Below are 19,333 nucleotides of genomic sequence, written 5' to 3' on the forward strand. Positions count from 1 at the left end.
GTCCTGGAGGCCTCTGGGATTCGTAGCAGGACTTATTATGGGGTGTCACGCCTATACAGTCTCTCATTCCCCGGCTTCGATTCCCTGGCTGGGGCTGAATAAAAATAATATTCATCTGAAAGTCCCGGCATGGGGGAAGGGGGTTATTAAGATTAAGGAAAACAAGACGAAACAGAGGGAAGGACAGGGCAAAGTAGAGGGAAGAAACTTATGTTCAAATCCATTCTAAGAGAAGAAACATTCCATCCCTTAAGCGTTTAAAAAAAAAAAAGAAAATTCACAGATAGGGTTCTCTGGCAGAAAATAGACTTTCTTTGCTTGTCTAAGTTTCTCTGCCCTCAGGGAAACAGAAATATAGCTTAAAACATGAGCCATTCCCTCATTCAATTAATGGATTTAAATAAGAGAGGCGGCTGGTGGTTCGATGGTAGAGTTCTTGCCTTCCACTTGGGAGACTCAGGTTGGTTTTCCAGTCAATGCACTTCATGCCCAGACACCGCCCATCTACCAGTGGAGGCCTACATGTTGCTATGATGCTGAACAGGTTTCCATGGAGCTTCCAGACTAAAACAGAGTAGGAAGAAAGGCCTGGCAACCTATTTCCCAAAAAATCAGCCATTGAAAATCCTATGGAACACAGTTCTACAGTGACACACAAGGGGTTGCATGTCAGAATCAACTGGACAACAACCAGTTGGTTGGATTACTAGCACCACTATTCCTCAAGACTTAACATGTATCAGTCACAGTCAATCCCTTTTTCCTCATCCACACCTCCTACAGCTAACCAAAGTATGCATATCCTATATATCACTTGCATTCATTTCCTCTTTTCCATCCCCAATGCCACCACTTTAAAAAGCCTCAACCCGGTCTCCAATTCAGGCTAAATTCTGCTGCCAGAAGACTTTCTATTGAATTGGGTGGTGGTGTTGTTAGGCGCTGTTCAGTTGGTTCTGATTCAGAGCAACCCTATGTACAAAAAAACGAAACACTGCTGGGTCCCGTGCCATTCTCACAATTTTTGCTACGTTTGAGCCCATTGTTGCAGCTACTGTGTCAATCCATCTTGTTGAGGGTCTTCGTCTTCTTTGCTGATCCTCTACCTTATCAAGCATGAAGTCATTCTCCAGGGACTGATCTCTCCTGATAACATGTTCAAAGTACATGCGATGAAGATTCACCATCCTCACTTCTAAGGAGCATTCCGGCTGTACTTTTTCCAAGACAGATTTGTTCATTCTTCTGGCAGTCCATGGTATATTCAATATTCTCCACCAACACCATAATTCAAAGGCATCAGTTCTTTGGTCTTCCTTAATCATTGTCCAGCTTTCACAAGCATATGAGGCAACTGAAAATACCGTGGCTTGGGTCAGGCACACCTTATTCCTCAAAGTGAAATCTTTGCTTTTCAACCTTTAAAGAGGTCTTTTACGGCAGATCTGCCCAATGCAATGTGTTGCTTGATTTCTTGACTGCTGCTTCCATGGGCATTCATTGTGAATCCGAGTAAAATGAAATTCTTAACAACTTCTATCTTTTCTCCACTTATCATGCTGCTTATCGGTTCAGTTGTGAGGATTTTTATTTTATGTTGCGGTATAACCCACACTAAAGGCTATACTCTTTGATCTTCTTCATCAGTAAGTGCTTCAAGTCCTCATCACTTTCAGCAAGCAAGGCTGTGTCATCTGCACGTGGCAGGTGGTTAATGAGTATTCCTCTAATCCTGATACCATGTTCTTCATACATTCCAGCTTCTCAGATTATTTGCTCAGCATACAGACTGAAGTATGGTGAATGGGTACAACCTTGACACACACCTTTCCTGACTTTAAACCACACAGTATTTCCTCGTTCTGTTCAAGTGAGTGCCTCTTGATCTATGCACAGGTTCCCCGTGAGCACAATTAAGCGTTCTGGAATTCTCACCGTTCATGATGTTATCCATAATTTGTTATGATCAATGCAGTAAAATGCTCAACCTGGTATTTGAAGCCCTTCTTAATTTTGCTCAAACCTGTGTTCCTAGTCTTTCAGCATGCTTTCTAACACATGGCGAGCCAGAAGGACCTGCTGCTTCTCTAACATACCTCATATTGTCTCACCTCTGTGCCCTTACTCCTGGGTTCCCCAGGATGTGCATTCTCTATGCTCTTCACTTGTTAAAAGCCTACCCATCCTTCAAAACCCACGTTAAATGCTATGGCTTTCATTAAGCTCATCTTGATTATCTCATCTAAATGGGATCTCTTCTACCTCTAAAGCCCCAGGAAAAGCTGTTTATAATTTTCTCGTTACCTATGACCTTGCATTGAATCGACTTGACAGTGGCAGGTTCGGTTTTGGTTTACGACCTTGCACCAGAGATTTCTGGACATCTGTCTTATCTACGTACTGGCCTGCTGTATGTTCTCTGAGCAGAAACTATGGCAGTCATCTTTACGTCTCCACTAGAGACCACTCAGGATTCCTCTTTATGTCTTCCATAGAGACAACTACAGAATTTCACACACAGCAAACACCCCATAAATATTTATAAAAATATTTAGAAATATTTGTAAAAAATACTTTTTACAAATGTAACTACCTATTTCAATTAAGGACACAAAAGCACATGAAGTCTACCCTGGGCTTTTAGTATACTGATATTTAAACAGGCAATGGAAGCACATGAGCCTATACAACACACTTTTAACTTTAGAAAAGAGCTTGTTGACTAAGGGAATAGAGTAGAAACTACAAAAACGTAAACCAAACTCACTTCATTTTCCTGGGCAAGTCTTAAAATTTCATTGAGCGTTACAAATGTGTCATTTCCTCTGACTGCATCTTTCTCCATATATCCAAGGTGAATATCCGTTGCAACTAAGATTTTAAATGTATTTTCATCGTCACTGTATTAAAAAAAGAAGAACTGTTTCAATGTGACTCATTAAACGGATGTTCAAGCAAACTGAGACCTGAATTTATAAGCTACATACAGCAGTTAGAGAGTAAAATCATTCTCTAGCCTTAAACTTGGTCTGAAAATTTGCGGTATTCAACAGATTTTTAAGTCATATAATCTTTCTACCACTACCTTAACACCGAACAAACGTTCAAAAACTTTAAAAAGGTTTTGTAACTGCTTCAAAATTGTACAACCTTGCTATAACCAGTTTTATACGTTCATAGCGCCATGAATTAGAATTGACTGGAGGACAACTAAAAACTACAGTGCAACCTGGACCCGAAAGTATTCTTGTTTACCATTCTGTTCCACAGCAAAAACCCAATAGGATTGAGCCCATCTCTAAATATGCTATTTATCTGATTTTTCACTTTTCCAGAAAACTCAGAATTAACTGGTTAATTTAAAAGCCCTTCCTCTAACTTTGGAAACCCTGGTGGAGTAGTGGTTAAGTGCCACGGCTGCTAAACAAACCGTCAGCAGTTTGAAGCCGCCAGGTGCTCCTTGGAAACTGTACAGGGCAGTTCTACTCTGTCCTATAGGGTCACTATGAGTCGGAATCGACTCCACGGCACTGGGTTTGGTTTTTGGTTTGGTTCCCCTAATTTTATAAGCAGACTTTATACTAGTACGCTACTAACTTACATTCAGGCCCTAAAAGACACTTGCTTTACTCACCTCCCTATACAAAGTTAGTTTTGCATTAATAAGTTTTGCCATGTAACAAAAGAGAATTATTTAAAATACAATTCAATTTTAATTCTGTAGTATTAAAAAATACTTTCAAGTGAAGCACAGACACAAAATTAAACTTAACGTCACTTTTAAATAAAATGTTTTTGTATCCATGATCTCAAGTCTCACATGTGAAACTCGCTGCCACAGAGCTGATTCCAACTCATAGCGACCCTGAGAACACAGTAGAAATGTCCCACACGGAAGGAGGTAGGTATTATCTCTACAAAGTAAGACTAACCAAACCCACTGCCGTCAAGTCGATTCTGACTCATAGTGACCCTGTAGGGCAGAGTAGAACTGCCCCATAGAGTTTCCAAGGAGTGCCTGGTGGACTTGAACTGCCCACCTCTTGGTTAGCAGCTGTAGCATTTAACCACTATACCACCAGGGTTTCCACAAAGTAAGACTCCACCCAGTCTACATGGAGAAATTAACTAATTTACCACACAACTGGTGGTAGGAACAGGACTAAATAAAACCCAGGATCAAAAGGCAGGCTATCTTCACTGAACCATAATGAACTTTAAACATTTTGCATACGCAAAATTTGAATCTTTATATACAAAAGATCTTTCAAGAAAAGAGTTCTCTTCAGGAACTCTTTAAAAACTTCAAAAATGAGATCCACATAGTTCTGACTGCTACGTACACAGGAAGATCGGAATACTTTTCAGATCACATTACCACTCCACACTTTCAAAACAACTAAGTATTTTCACAGGAATTTTGTCATTTAAACCTCAAAATTGCTCTGAGAAAGGCATTATTCCCATGATACAAATGAAGAAATTGAGACAAGGCTCAGAGAGCCGCTGACGTGCCTGAGGTCACACAGCTTGTACTGAACAAGGACAGGAAACCAGGATAGAAGATTCCAAGTTTACAGCTTTTCCACATAGCTTTTTCAAGTAAATAATACAGTCTTTTTATTTCCATTTTACTCAAATTAATTTCCAGTTGATTCAATACTAGAGCAAATTATTCCTCTAAAACTCTGCTTAAATGGAACTGCACTGACTATTAATCAAAGACTTCATAACAAAAGTGAGACAGGGAAGAGATCAGGCTGGCTGAATTAAATAAAGGCTACATTTCAAGGCCCTGTGCGCTCCACCAGCTATAAATTACTAATAATCTTCCTGGGTTGCTTTTTCAAGGCCTCACCAGGTGCACCTCATACACAGTAAAGATCAACGTGGCCTATGGATGACCTTCCACATGAGACAAACATGAACAGACACTCCTCACAGGGGCTCGAACTGAGATCCAGAGGCATCACACATGCACAACATCCCAGAATAGGTCCTGTTCGACATCCCAGCAGCCTGACAGATTCCATCCTACTTCCAGCCACCTCTGTGAGGAAGTCCATCTTGAATTCTAACAGCGTGCGCATGTGATTTCCATAATCCCTCCCCTTCTAGAAATCCCCACCCATCTAATGAATAAAGATAATGTGTCCCCCACCCCCCACCAAGCACTCTGTATTCCCAGCCCAAACCCAGTGCCATGGACTCGATTCCGACTCATAGCGACCCTTTTATAAGCCCTATGAAATCCTTTGTCCAGTTGAGAGACTGGAGGCTAGCATAGGTGGAAACCCCTCTCCCTTTCTGTCTCGCGAGCCTTTTACTCTGTCTCTAATAAACCTCTGTTCATGTGGAATCTCTGAGCCTCTCCTGGTCATTCTTGGTCAGAAGAAGGTAAGAACCTAAGCAGGGCTCAGTCCTGCGCTGCGACTCCTTATCCTGTAACAAAAGTTCAGCAATACTTATAGCTTCAACTTTTTTAAAACACAAACTTATATACTATAGCGTGTATCAAACTCTGCAAGCCCCCAACTGATAACTGCGTTATCACCTTTTAAGCAAATGAATTCTTAGACATTCTAAGTATTCTTCCTGATGACTAACAGTTCTGCTCACAGGCAAGCTCTTTTATTACTGCGTTATTAACTTTACTAGAGATGTTTTCTCTTATGGTGGTCATAGCTAATGAGATTCAGAAACCCAAAGCAACGAAGATTCCAGAAGATACATATGCTTACAGTGCATCTGGAGGACTCATTTTTATGTTCAGTCCAGCTCCTTGGGGACCAGATTCCTTCTCCAAGTACCAGTGGGTCCTGTGATAAAATGTCAGAAAACTCACTTGATTCCAAATTCTCCTAGCAAATTCCAAAAACAAAACTGTACTGTCACAAAACACATTTTAAAAGGTTGTATGCATTTAACCAACATGATTTAGGTTGTACAGGGCACAGACTTCTTAAATAAACAGACTGGCAATTTTGGAATGGCATCTTATTTTCATCAACTGTGCTGTTATTTTTTAAATGAGCTAAGTTTTTCGTGTTTTTTGGTAAGTATAGAAAACAACACATGTCATCTCCAGTGTCATTCTATTCACTATTACGATTAAACTCATCTAATATTTTTCTTGTCCATGCCCTTATGGGAACCTTTTTTTTGTTAAATGTTTGTTTAATGAACGAGCAAAGAAGGGTCACTTACTGTGCTTCTGATTTAGCACACTGATAACTATGGGTGTACACAAATTTTTCTTAAGTTGCATGCACAGGCTAGTCTGGGGCCTGAAAGCAGCCCCCTATGTTCCGCTCAACACAAGATTTTTGAAAGTAATGAGCTAGTTCAGTGGAAAGAGACGGGTCCAAGTTTAAAGTTAGTGTAAACTAACAGCAGAATCCAACACGTGGTCCACGGATAAACACTTCCAGGCGCCAGCCAAAAAACAAAACCAAACCCACTGCTATGGAGTCCATTCCCACTCACAGCTACCCTGTAGGGCAGAGTAGAACCGCTCCATAGGGTTTCCAAGGCCGTAAACCTTTAAGGAAACAGACTGCCACATCTTTCTCCCGCAGAGCGGCTGGTGGAGTCCAACCGCCCACCTTCCGGTTAGCAGCCGAGCACTTAACCACCGCACCACCAAGGCTCCTTGCAAGCGCCAGCAGGGGAACTGAAAATGGCCACCACCGCGACAACCCCTCCACGTCCAGCGTCTCCGATTCTTCAGGGGTCCCAAGGTCCAGCATGCCCCCATCACTGGACTCGCCTCTTTGAACGCAGAATCGCGGAGCCCTCCAGGACCCCAGCAAAACCCGCCGATCCCCGCCCTTCCCCCAGGGTGCAATCCACTCTGGGATCTCGCCCGGAAACCTGCGAAGATGAGGCGGGTACGACTCCTGAATTATCCCACACCTGGACGCTTCAAAGTCCCACCTCTCGGAACGCGAGGCAGTCTTTTCACCCGGGAAAAACGAGCGAAGTTCTTAAGAAGAAATGCAACTAGCACGGCCTGAAGCCGAATGCGTCCGGCCATAAACCTAATTTAGGCGGGAGAGAAAAGTAGCTCTTTCTCTCGCGAGTCCTGATTGATGACGTAAGCACCATCCAGTCTTCTCAGGCTCTCATAGGCTGCCGAGTGCAGGGGGGCGGGGAAAGTAGCGGCGAGGCCCGGCCCCCACGCAGGAGCCAATCCTGAGCAGCCGACCAGAAGCACCCCGGAAGCGAGGTTGGCGGCGGCTGTTCGTTAAGGTGAGACCCTCCACCCCGCGCCTCACCACGGTTTCGGGGCGCATCGTGCCGTCTACCAACGCTTGGCCCCGTAGGGAAGGATCGCTTGTCGGTCCGGACCGAGTCATACAGGTCACGCCGCATCGTGGGTCCCAGGTAGGGCTGACACGGCTTCTCCTCCGCCCTTTGCTGTCTCGGAGGCCGCAAGCGAGACTCCCAGGCTGTGGGGTGACCAGCCCGTGCCGGAACGCCCGGGTCTGATGGCCGGTCCCTCTCTCTCACTCCTACTCGCCAGAGGTGGAGCATTCAGACCCTCCGGTTTATAAGCCTTTATTTCCTCCGTCCCCATACTGTGGCTACTAGATCCACGGGCTCAACGTATCTGTACCGCTTTGTGCTGTCAGCAGTAAGAAAACAGTGTTAATCTTTTGCATTAGAAGGTCTGGCTATTCACTTCCATTCATTGAAGGGTTCTTAATGTAGGGCAAATTGTTTTAATTTATGTGAGCTTCAGCGCCTTCATCTGTAAAACAGTGTGTAGCCCCACCTGCCACAGAGTTGTGAGGAGTTTCGATCCCTCAAAATGGAGTATGTCCTTTAAAGAAAGAAACATACTCTGTCTTCTTGGAGGAATGTCATCAAATAAGAATCTTGGTCCGTTTTTTAAAACTCTGAATCAGGGAGATGCACCTGGGCTTGACCTTTGGAATTAAATCAGCCGAGGAAGTTTTATACATAATTTGTTGTATCTGAAGCTGTAAATTCAGAATTTGTAATAAAGAAGTTTTACAAAAAGAAAAGGCATTTGGAGGGTAAGATATGTGTGCTGTAATGTAAAAAAAAAAAAAATTTTTTTTTTAATGTTACTATAAAACCCAGTGCCCTCAAATCGATTCTGACTCATATTGTTACTATATATAATGTTACTATATTTAATGCAATTAACAACCAAACTTTCCATTATACATTATTTATCGGTATCTGCAAAGTGTTCAGAGAATTGGTGTATGATCACTTTTGTGCTGTAAGGTTCAGGAAATAGTTTGAGATTGAAAAAAATGGAAACTCCAAGAAAAGTAATGAAACGAATTAGTTCTGATAGGGTCTCTTACTAGGTGGAAAAGCTGGCTGAGCCTTGGAAATCCGTTAATACAACCCTTAACATTTTACAAATGAAGCAACAGGCTCAGAGAAGTTACCACTCAGGAGTGATAGATTTGAACCTAAGTTTAGTACCCTTAGCACTAGTAATGAAATTTAACCCTGCCTTAAGATTGTATACTATTAAACTTGTGAAATTAGGTAGAAAGAAATCAGTGTCCGAGGGGTATGATGAACTCTGGAACCTCTCAATCCATTTTCAGGTAAAATTAAGTGATAGGACTTTAATTAAATTCAATTCTACAAATATTAACACCTAGTGTATTCAAGCAGAACAAATAAAAGTTAAATGCAGTCCCTATCATTAATCTTACAATCTTTTAAGGAGCTAAAACAAAAACAAAATTAGTGGTGAAATAAAGGCAATATATAGCACCAAAAGAAAAAAAGTAGAAAGCAGGGTGAAGTCTTATTGTGAGGACCAAGGACTTAATGAAAGAGGCAGCATCTGGGAAGAACCTTGAAAGACTGATGAGATTTCAACAAATATAGCTGGGAGGCTGAAGAAACAGTCTTAGCAAAGATTTTTTTTTTTTAATTATCTGTTATTCACATTCTCTTTAATTGGTTAAATCTTAATATGCCGGTAACTTTTTAGGAGCCCTGGTGGTGCAGTGGCTAAGAACTCAGCTACTATCCAAAAGGTCAGCAGTTCAAATCCACCAGCCGTCCTTGGAAACTGAATGGGGCAATTATGATACTGGTTTATAAATTAATAAGGCAGCCTAGCAGAATGAGCATTCCTTCCTTCAGGAAGCCTTCTCTCAGCCTTAGGACTGGGTTAATTATGACCTTCCTGAATATGCATATTTGGACATGGTCCTATCGTAGCACGTATCACATTGTCTTTGCCAGTCACCCCCACTAGACATCAAGATTCTCGAGATCAAGACATGAATCTTAATTAAATTGCAGTTCCCAGAAAATGGCACATGCTGGACATTTTGTTCATAGTTATTGAGTAAAGGAGTGAATGACAGCCAAAATTAAGTTCAAAATAAGAATGCGGCAACTAAAAATTATAGCTGTCTCTCAGTGACTAGGGCTTCTGAAAGCAGTGAATTTTCCCAGGCCAGAAACCATTAAAGTAGAAACAGGATGATTATGACGGATGCTGTGATAAAGATATCTTCATTGGTGAGAGGTTGGGACCGATGTCCTTTGGGGGCTATCCCATCTCTAATCCCTGATTCTTTAAAGTCGTTTTTTTAGATGCTTAAAGTTTTTATTCCTATTCTATATTATGTGTGTCTAGTTTATAAAAAGCTTGATTGTGCCTGTCTTTATTGTGCTAGTTATACTTTAAGAACTTCAGGTGTTCATCTCTCTTACCAATAATACCTAAACGAATAGATTCAAAATAATACAGTCAACCATTGACAGAGTAGGAGGGAAAAAAAGAGCCGAAGAGTGTTAGGCCATTAAAGTCCATATACCTGTTGCTTTCAAGTTGATTCCTGCCCATAATGACCCTATAGGACAGAGTAGAACTGCCCCATAGGGTTTCCAAGGGAGCAGGTGGTAGATTTGACTGCCGACCTTTTGGTTAGCAGCCAAGCTCTTAACCACTGTTCCACCAGGGCTCCGTTGAAGTTTGGAGGTGACAAATCTGTCAGCTCCAGTAGTGAAAGGGTAGCAGTTGTGAGGAAAACACTGAAAAGTTCAGACAGAGTTTATTTGTGTATGCTTGTAAAACTGTTACCTATGTTATCGAAGCCTTAACTACTGTTTTGCTAATAATTTTTGTGTTTGTGTTTTCAGGTTTGGATGAATAAAATAAAGCAGTCATAATCTATCTCTAGAAAACTTATTTATACCCTGGCATTTGAAATGTCTTCTATTTAGAATAGCAGTAAAAATGGAAAAAGAGAAAGTAAATGATGATGAAAAACCAGACCCAGAGAATTCCCTGGACTTTTCTGAACAGTTTAACCAACTTGAACTGTTGGAAACACACAGACACCTTATTCCTACTGGTACCCCAAGTCTCTGGGCAGGCAGTTCTGATGAAGACGAGGAGCAAGATGAAAAAACAGAAGAGTGGTATCAATTGCAAGAAAAAAAAATGGAAAAAGATCCAAGCAAATTGCTTCTTTGGGCTGCTGAGCAAAATCGGGTAAAAAAAAAATAGTTGAAGAAGAAACCATTATATGGTGGGGAAAGGTATTGGGTTTGGAGCTAGAAGACCTGCCTCCATTTAGTCTGGAACTTTGAGTAAATCTTACCACCTCTGAACCTCTTATTTTCTTGTCTGTAAGAGTAGACATTATAATACCTATCTCCTTATACAGAGCTGTATGAATCAAATGAGACAATGTATATGAAAGTACTTATTAAGCCACAAAGTGCCATATTGTTTATTATCTAGTATCTAAAAAATACGAGTAATTATAAAGATAGAATGCAATCATCTATATTCCTAAGTCATTTATATTAAATCATATGTATATTAAATCAGTAGGATCATCCTAGAGCCAAGTATCATTTAGGAAAGGGAGGATGGAAATTAACATTTATTGAATACAAACTACACTAGGTGCCTTACTACATTATTTTATCTAATTCTCATACAGCCTTACAAGATAGGTATTCTTCCCTTTTACAAATTAAGAAATTGAAATTCAGGAATATTAATTTGTTCAGGGTCATCCAAGTAAAATTAACACCAGAAGTCTGTTCTTGTCACCTTCTTCCTTGATTTGCCAAGTTCCTCCATGTCTGTGTTAGTAAGCTGATATAGTTGAAACAGATTTGCATATTTAGATAACTTTTTAATTAAAGAGCATCCTGCAAGCCCACCCATGGGCAATAGACTGAACTGAAAATCACTACCTGAAAGCATGATTCTAAGGTCTTTCTAGCTAGAAGGAATTGAGCTCTTTAACCCCTAGATTTCCTGTTACCATTGTTCTTCTATAAAAGAAGTTTTATTTTTTAAAAGTTTTTTGTGCTTTGTATATTGGTGTGGGAGCCCTGGTGGCGCAGTGGTTAAGAGCTTGGCTGCTAACCAAAAAGTCGGTGGTTTGAATCCTCTAGCCACTCCTTGGAAACCCTATCAGGCAGTTCTACTCTGTCCTATAGGGTCTATAGGGTCACTATGAGTAGGAATCAACTCAGTGGCATCAGGTTTGGTTTGGTTTTATATTGGTGTGATGATATACTATAAAAATATAATAATATAAAAAAATCAAAAAATCATTATGTCTACTTCACAGATCAAATATAAAATGTTAAATACAATTACAGCCTATATTATTCACCTAGGACAAAAGTTTTTGTGCAAGAAACCTAAATCAGACCAAGAGTAAATGCATGATTTGATATCCAGAGAGCCATATCCTTAGAAGCAACAGAGCATGGTTAAGACTAACTTGTTCATTCTTAAATCACTGGCCCTCTCCCATAACCCCCAAAAAACTTAAATTATTTTTATTTTTATTGTGCTTAAAGTAGAAGTTTACAAATCAAGTCAGTCTCTCATACAAAAATTTATATACATCTTGCTCTATACTCCTAGTTGCTCTCCCCCTAATGAGACAGCACACTCCTTCTCTCCAACTCTCTTATTTTCGTGTCCATTCGGCCAGCTTCTGACCCCCTCTGCCGTCTCATCTCCCCTCCAGACAGGACCTGCCCACATAGTTCATGTGTCTACTTGATCTAAGAAGCTCACTCTTCACCAGTTATCATTTTCTGTCCCACAGTCCAGTACAAGTCTGAAGAGTTGGCTTTGGGAATGGTTCCTGTCTTGGTCTAACGGAAGATGTGGGGACCATGACCTCTGGGGTTCTTCTAGTCTCATTCAGACTGTTAAGTCTGGTCTTTTTACAAGAATTTGGGGTCTGCATCCCACTGCTCTCCTGTTCCCTCAGGGGTTCTCTTATTTTAAACTTAACAGATAATTTTTTATTTAATCAAGTTAAGTTAAATAAAAAACATTAATATAAGTAACACTAACCAAAAAAAACAAAAAAAAAAAACACAAACCCATTGCCATCAAGTTGATTCTGACTCATAGCCACCCTGTAGGACAGAGTAGAACTGCCCCATAGGGTTTCCAAGGAGCACCTGGTGGATTTGAACTGCTGATCTTTTGGTTGGCAGCCATAGCTCTTAACCGCTACACTGCCGGGGTTTCTAAGTAATGCTAGACAGTATTACTTTGTTTACTTTTTGGTTCAAGTTGGGTTTTCTGAAGGTCTTTTTTTCCTTCTCAGCTAAGTACAGTGCGGAGACTGCTTTCTGAAAAGGCCGCACACGTGAACACGAGAGACGAAGACGAGTATACCCCCCTTCACCGAGCAGCCTACAGCGGACACTTAGCTGTTGTGCGTGAGCTGATTGCACAGGGAGCAGATGTGCACGCAGTGACTGTGGATGGCTGGACGCCGCTGCACAGTGCTTGCAAGTGGAATAACACCAGAGTGGCTTCTTTCTTGCTTCAGCATGATGCAGATATCAACGCCCAGACAAAAGGCCTCTTGACCCCATTACATCTTGCTGCTGGGAACAGAGACAGCAGAGATACCCTGGAACTCCTTCTGATGAATCGTTACATCAAACCGGGTCTGAAAAACAACTTGGATGAGACGGCATTTGATATCGCCAGGAGGTCAAGTATCTACCACTACCTCTTTGAAATTGTAGAAGGCTGCACAAATTCTTCACCTCAGTGTTAACAGCTCTAGTAACTTTCCTAAGTTCCTAAGTACCTGTGCCTCCTTGTGTGAGATGTAAAATATTCAAATACATAATACAAAATTGGCAGCAAAAGTCTTACTACAAAAATTCAGTGGTATTCATTTTAACTCCCTTCCAACTGAATTGCCTGACCTTGATGTCAAAATGTACTTTAAGGTTTTTTGGTGTATCGTTAACAATTTCTGTGGCATTTGTGATTTTTACCAGAAATAACTTTAACTTACCTATATTTAAACACAACACAGATTGTACAGAAAAAAATTGTATTTTTAGTGCTGATCGGAGAGACATGTATTTTAAATACCCCACATCTTATATCTTTGTTCAGTTCTTAGTATATTGACATGTATTTTTGTAACTCCAGCTAAATCCTTATTAAATTTTTCCTTTAGTGAGTACTCCATTTTTTCCAGGTGAGGTAGCTGCGAATTTAATGAAAAAGTCTTAAATACACTGGTGCAGTTCAGCTGCCTTCTTTACATTGCCATAGCCTGTTGCTTTCATTTTAAACCAGAAGGACTAACATATTAGTGACTCAAATTACTCTGTAAGTTAGAAGAACATAAAAAAGCCCTAGGTAGCTTTGTCTTTTAGAACATAGATCATTTTCAGGAAAGCACCTGGGTGGATGTTAAATCCCCACTGTGTCTTTAACCTGTGAGGCGTATACATTGCCACCCCTGCCACAATTCATGCAGTGCTGTTGACGTTTCTACCTCACTCTTGTCAGCCTAACCTAACCAGTTGCAATCAAGTCGACCCTGACACCTGGCAGTCCCATGTGTGTTAGTGGACCTAGGCTCCATAGCGTTTTCAGTGGCTGGTTTTTCAAAGTAGATTGTCAGGCCTTTCTCCCGAGGTACCACTGGGTGGACTTGAACCTCCAACCTTTCTGGTAGCAGCCAAGGGCATTAACTGTTTGTGCCACCCAAAAGCAGTCTTGTCAGGCTACATGTCTTTATTCCACTGGTGAGTCAGTATGACCTTTCAGACATGCACATGACTATGCCTTGCTCCAGAAGATTGTACTTTATCTGCTAGCCTGCTGATTTTACCTATTTCTGCTGGTTTGGGCACTGCTCACTGAGATCACAGGAAATGCTGATTTTCAAAGGTCCTCATCTTATGCAAACCATACAAAAGCAGTGACAAGGGAAAAGGAATTCTATAAGCAAGAGGATGATTGCTACACTGGGGCTAGAACCACAATGTGGCTGAGGCTTTTTGTTGTTGTTGTTTAAGCCACTGTGTGGATAGTGGCAAAAGCATAAATTTTCAGGATAAATAAAGTGACAAGTTTTGAATGACAAAAAAGGCATGAATTCTTTTTTACTTGTATGCACCTTCCTTAGATCCATAACATACTTTTATTTATCCAGCATACATTTATTTAATATTTTCTTTCAGTCTCTCCAGCTGCAGTTTCACGTTGACTACTAACCCCCTGTGGCTTCCCAAAGGGTTTCCTCTAACTTCTCAACACCAGGACTTACACGCTAAGGGAAAAAAAAAAAAGGGGGGGGGGGGAAGGAGACTACCAACGGCCCTTGTTTTTAGTTATATATTTTTAATGCCCAGTATGGTTTACCTCTCGAGACAGCACATGTGGCCCAATCACCCTAGACTAAGGAATGATATTCTTTAATCAAATACGTGTCAGTTTTTTGGTGAAAATAAATTGGATCATCTCAGAAAAGTTAAAGATGGTACATGAACTGAGTCATCGTGGTAAACAGTCTTGAGAGAGCTTCAATTATTATTTTAGGATATCCGTTGGTTTCAGAGTATCAATGTCTATGTTTATTACATTCAAAAGAGAGTAAACTAAGAAGGATTGAGTGTAGCCTATTGATGTTTTGAACCAGTTGCTATCAAGTCGATTCCAGCTCAGAGCAAATCCATGTGTGTCAGAATAGAGTTGTGCTCCATAGGGTTTTCAATAGCTGTTTTTTCAGAACTAGATTGCCAGGCCTTTCTTTCTAGGTGCCTCTGGGTAGACTAGAACCTCAAACCTTTTGGTTAGCAGCTGACCATGTTGACGTTCTGTACCACCCATGGGCTCCACTGATGTTTTAAATCCCTGGAAATTTCCCTTTGAAACCCCAAATATTTCACTTCTGGGAACCTAAGTAAAAACTGTTTAGATCAGTGCTATCTAATAGAAATATAATGCAAGCCACATGTGATTTTAAATTTTTTTCTCACAGCCACATTAAGATAAACATGAAATTGATTTTAATAATGCATATTATTTAACCAAATATACCCAAAATGTTACCACTTCACCATGTGATAAACATAAGAAACTTACTGAAATTTTTTATAGTCTTTATTTTGCATTAAGCCTTCAAAATATAGCATATATTATTAAAAAAAAAAAAAAACCCACTGCCGTCAAGTCAATTCTGACTCGTAGCAACCCTATAGGACAGAGTAAAACTATGCCAAAGGGTTCCAAGGAGTGGCAGGCGGATTTGAACTGCCAGCCTTTTGGTTAGCAGCCAAGCTCTTAACCACTATGCCACCAGGGCTCAGTAGATATTATAAATAGCACATCTCAATTCAGAACAGCCATATTACAAGTTCTCAATAGCTATATTTGACTTAAAAAAAAAAAAAAAACAGACCCTTTGGTGTGGAGTCGATTTTGACTCATAGCAACCCTATAAAACAGAGTAGAATTGCCCCATAGGGTTTCCAAGGAGTGCCTGGTGGATTCAAACTGTCGACCTTTAGGTTTGCAGCTGAGCTCTAACCACTATGGCACCAGAGTTTCCTAGGGACTACCATATTGAACAGTGTGGTCTAGGTACTTGAAACATTCATTGGAGGCAGAACATAATGGGTAAGAGCAAGAGCATTTGAGTTTGAGCCAGACAAATCTGGATTCAAATCCTGACAAATAACTTCAATTTTCTCATATGTAAAATGGGAATAATAACAATCTTGTTGCAATGGTGTCAGGAACAAATAATAAAACGTGGGTAAGGTATGTAGTACATAGTGAGTACTCAAAAAATGGTATTGCTTTCCGTGGCATTTCAAGCGGAATTGCCCTTCCTGTTTTAGCTATTTGGATTCTTGAAAACCCCCGTACTAGCTCACCCTTTATATTCCATAGATCTCTCTCATGACTTTCAAATAAAATGAGCAGCTTTGAAGACTCAAAGCACCTTTATCCCCAGAAAAAAAGATGCCTGCTTGTTTTCAGAGGTCCCAGCCAGGTGGCAAAGCTCTCATTCCAGCAAAAGGAAAAATTCCAGGAATAAGCAAGATAAAAGCATTTCAGCAAATAATTACAAGGACTGGACAGAAATGAAATTCAGAGAGAAATTGTGTTTTCAGAGTGAATCCAGGGCTTTAAAACTAAGAACGGCCTGTTGTTCATTCTAAGTCTAGCTTCTCAGTACCTATCAAATGAGCTGCTCTTTAAATTCATACCTCATTTTTCCCCTTCCAGGATGGGTTCCTATGAATGCTGGGCAAATGGTATAAAAATGAAAACATTCATTTTTTTGTTCGTGACTTTAATTTGCCAATAGAAACCAAGGTACATCTAATAGTCCTCACTGTGAGCTTAATGGCATGGCCATATCCTACAGTTGGTCTCTCAGCAGCGGGATTTATAGGCCAGAAAATGAGTTTGATGGAAGAAACGTCCTTTGCTGTTGAGTCAATTCTGACTCATAATGGACCTATATGACACTGTAGAACTGCCCCCATAGGGCTTCCTAGCCTGTAATCTTCATGCGAGCAGATTGCCAAGTCTTTTCTCCCAAAGTTGCTGGGTGCGCTCAAATCGCCGATCTTTTGGTTAAAACCCAAGCGCTTAACAGTTGCACCACCAGGGCTTCCATAATAGAAGAAATAGCTTATAAAATTTAAAAGCAAACTGCTACCTAATTTGTTTTCTTCCCTCCCTTCCTATTACATGTTCAGCATTTTATCTTTAGATGTACCAAAAAAAAAGCCAAACCCGTTGCCATCAAGTTGATTCTGACTCATAGTGACCCTATAGGACCGAGTAGAACTGCCCCATAGGGTTTCCAAGGAGCAACTGGTGGATTCAAACAGCCGACATTTTGGTTAGCAGCTATAGCTCTTAACCACTGCGCCACTACGGCTCCATAATCAAGTACTTGAAAATTAGGAAAACATCACTGGAGAATTAATGCGAGTTCATATAGGGCACTGTCTCTTGAGTCATCAGTGGAGCTCTGTTTTCAGATTCAGTTGTCCTAAGCAGAGAAAATTCCTTGTGTGTGTGTGGTAAAATACACATAATATAAAACTTACCATTTTAAAGTGAACAACTCAGTGGCATTTAGTACATTTACAATGTTCCATAACCATCACCACTGTCTATTTTCAGGACATTTTCACCACCCCAAAAGGAAACCCTGTACTCCTTAGGCAGTCACTCCCATCCTCCTCTCCTCCCACACACTAAAAAAAAAAAATCCACTACCTTCAAGTAGATTTTGACTCATAGTGACAGAACTGCCCAAAAGGGTTCCCAAGGAGCAGCTGGTAGATTCAAACTGCTGACCTTTTGGTTAGGAGCCCAACATTTAACCACTGCACCACCAGGGCTCCATCTCCTCAGTCCCTAGTAACCTCTAATCTACTTTCTTTATCTGTGGATTTGCCTATTTTAGGCATTTCTTATAAATGAATCATACAATACACGGGCTTTTGTGTCTGACTTCTTTCACTTAGTATAATGTTTTCAAGATCATCTATGTTATGACATGTATCAGAACTTCATTTTTCTTTATAGCTGAATGATAGTCCATCATGTAGAAATGCCACATTATGTTTACCCATCAGTTGATGGACATCTGAGTTGTTTCCACCTTCTGGTGATTGTGAATAGTACTGCTGTGAACATCCGTATACAAGTATCTGTCCCTGCTTTCAGTTCTTTCGGGTGTGTATCTATGAGTGGAAATGCTGAGTCATACAGTAATTCTGTGTTTCACTTTTGAGGAACTGCCACTGTGTTTTCCACAGAGGCTGCACAATTTTACATTTCCACTAGCCGTGCACAAGGGCTCTGGTTTCTGCACACCTTATCAACACTTGTTATTGTCTTTTTGATTCTAGTCATCCTAGTGGGTGTGAAGTGGTATCTCATTGTGATTTTGATTTACATTTCCCAGTGGTTAAGAGGTTGGCTGCTAACCAAAAGGTTGGCAGTTTGAATCCACCAGCTGCTCCTTGGAAACCCTGTGGGGCAGTTCTACTTCGTCCTATAGGGTCACTATGAGTTGGAATCGACTCAATAGCGATGGGTTTGATTTTTTTTTTTTTTTAATGACTAACAATGTTGAACATCCCTTATAGGCTTATTGACCCTTTACATATCTTCTTTGGAGAACAGAGGCAGTCTTTATCAATCCAAAAAAAAGAGAAAGTAAACATGCCATCATGTAAAAAAACCTAGGTGCCTATCAGGTATTTCAAACCCAGTGTAATAACTCAAGAAGAAAATATAGCCTGCTTGCAGGAACCAACTCTAGGAGCAAGACATAGATTCTGTTGTCAGAATCAGGTTAAGACCTGGTATAATCAGATCCTTCAGGGCTTGTACCAGGAAAAAAAAAAAGCACTAGCCTTCAGTTTTACTTTTATGTGCTTTTGCATATTTACTTGAAAGTACACGAATCTTACAAGGAGATTCAAAAGGAAGAAAAGAGTTATTAGGGTCCTTTGATTCTTTCTTTTGATTTTAGTCTGCACTCTTAGACACAGAGGGGGTTTTGGAGTCCATCTAAAAAGGCAGCTATATCAGGGGTTCTCAGCCTCAGCACTGCTGGCATTTGGGGTCAGAATTTTCTTTGTCATTCGGGGCTGCCCTAATCTGTACCAGTTAGATGCCAGTAGCATCTAATTCTCACTTCTGTGTATTAATGGAGATGATAGTCATATCCTGATTTTTAATAGGTTGTACCACTATAAATGTAAATTTTTTTAATGCATTGCTAAATAAAATTGCAAATAAACTGTCACACAGCTTTCCATTTCTACGAGAGAAGGGATAAGAGAAGAGAAGCCAACAACAGAGCAGGTTCCAAGTGCAACAAATGGGGAAATAGAAGACGAGAATAATCTCTTAATGTTTTTTTTTTTTTTTCTCTTTTCAGATGTCATGGAGCCAGTTAGGGAGGTAAATTTCAAACTTGCCTTCATGACTCCATCCCAGTTGCTCTTCACCACACACTAGTATCTGACAACTATT

The 19,333-nt window shown here is 40.5% G+C and overlaps 2 protein-coding genes across 8 annotated transcripts in view; one reads left to right on the forward strand and one right to left on the reverse strand.

Moving 5' to 3' along the window:
* MRE11 (MRE11 homolog, double strand break repair nuclease) overlaps nucleotides 1–7,093 on the reverse strand; it is an 87,796-nt gene extending 80,703 nt beyond the window's left edge. The window contains exons 1-3 of one of the 6 annotated variants that reach the window (XM_064288832.1): nucleotides 6,916–7,091; nucleotides 5,742–5,819; nucleotides 2,768–2,900 (exon numbers count right to left, since the gene is read on the reverse strand). In XM_064288832.1, the coding sequence (XP_064144902.1) occupies nucleotides 2,768–2,900; nucleotides 5,742–5,761 (153 nt within the window). In that variant the 5' untranslated portion in view covers nucleotides 5,762–5,819; nucleotides 6,916–7,091. Of the gene's footprint in view, nucleotides 1–2,767; nucleotides 2,901–5,741; nucleotides 5,820–6,605 lie in introns of all 6 variants that reach the window. The other 5 variants (XM_023554724.2, XM_010595392.3, XM_064288831.1 and 2 more) reach the window with 5 other exon arrangements.
* Nucleotides 7,094–7,166: 73 nt separating this feature from the next.
* Nucleotides 7,167–18,753, forward strand: ANKRD49 (ankyrin repeat domain 49). Of its 2 annotated transcripts, none has more exons than XM_003415646.4 (3): nucleotides 7,167–7,251; nucleotides 10,153–10,507; nucleotides 12,609–18,753. In XM_003415646.4, exons 2-3 carry the CDS (start codon nucleotides 10,250–10,252, stop codon nucleotides 13,068–13,070), a joined length of 720 nt encoding a protein of 239 aa, XP_003415694.1. In that variant the 5' UTR covers nucleotides 7,167–7,251; nucleotides 10,153–10,249; the 3' UTR covers nucleotides 13,071–18,753. The 2 variants fall into 2 exon arrangements, with proteins under 2 accessions (XP_003415694.1, XP_010593697.1); XM_010595395.3 differs by having other exon boundaries at nucleotides 7,208–7,386.
* The last annotated feature ends 580 nt before the right edge of the window (nucleotides 18,754–19,333 follow it).

Source organism: Loxodonta africana, chromosome 7 (genome assembly GCF_030014295.1).
Source record: "Loxodonta africana isolate mLoxAfr1 chromosome 7, mLoxAfr1.hap2, whole genome shotgun sequence".
In the NCBI taxonomy this organism is placed as follows: Eukaryota; Metazoa; Chordata; class Mammalia; order Proboscidea; family Elephantidae; genus Loxodonta; species Loxodonta africana.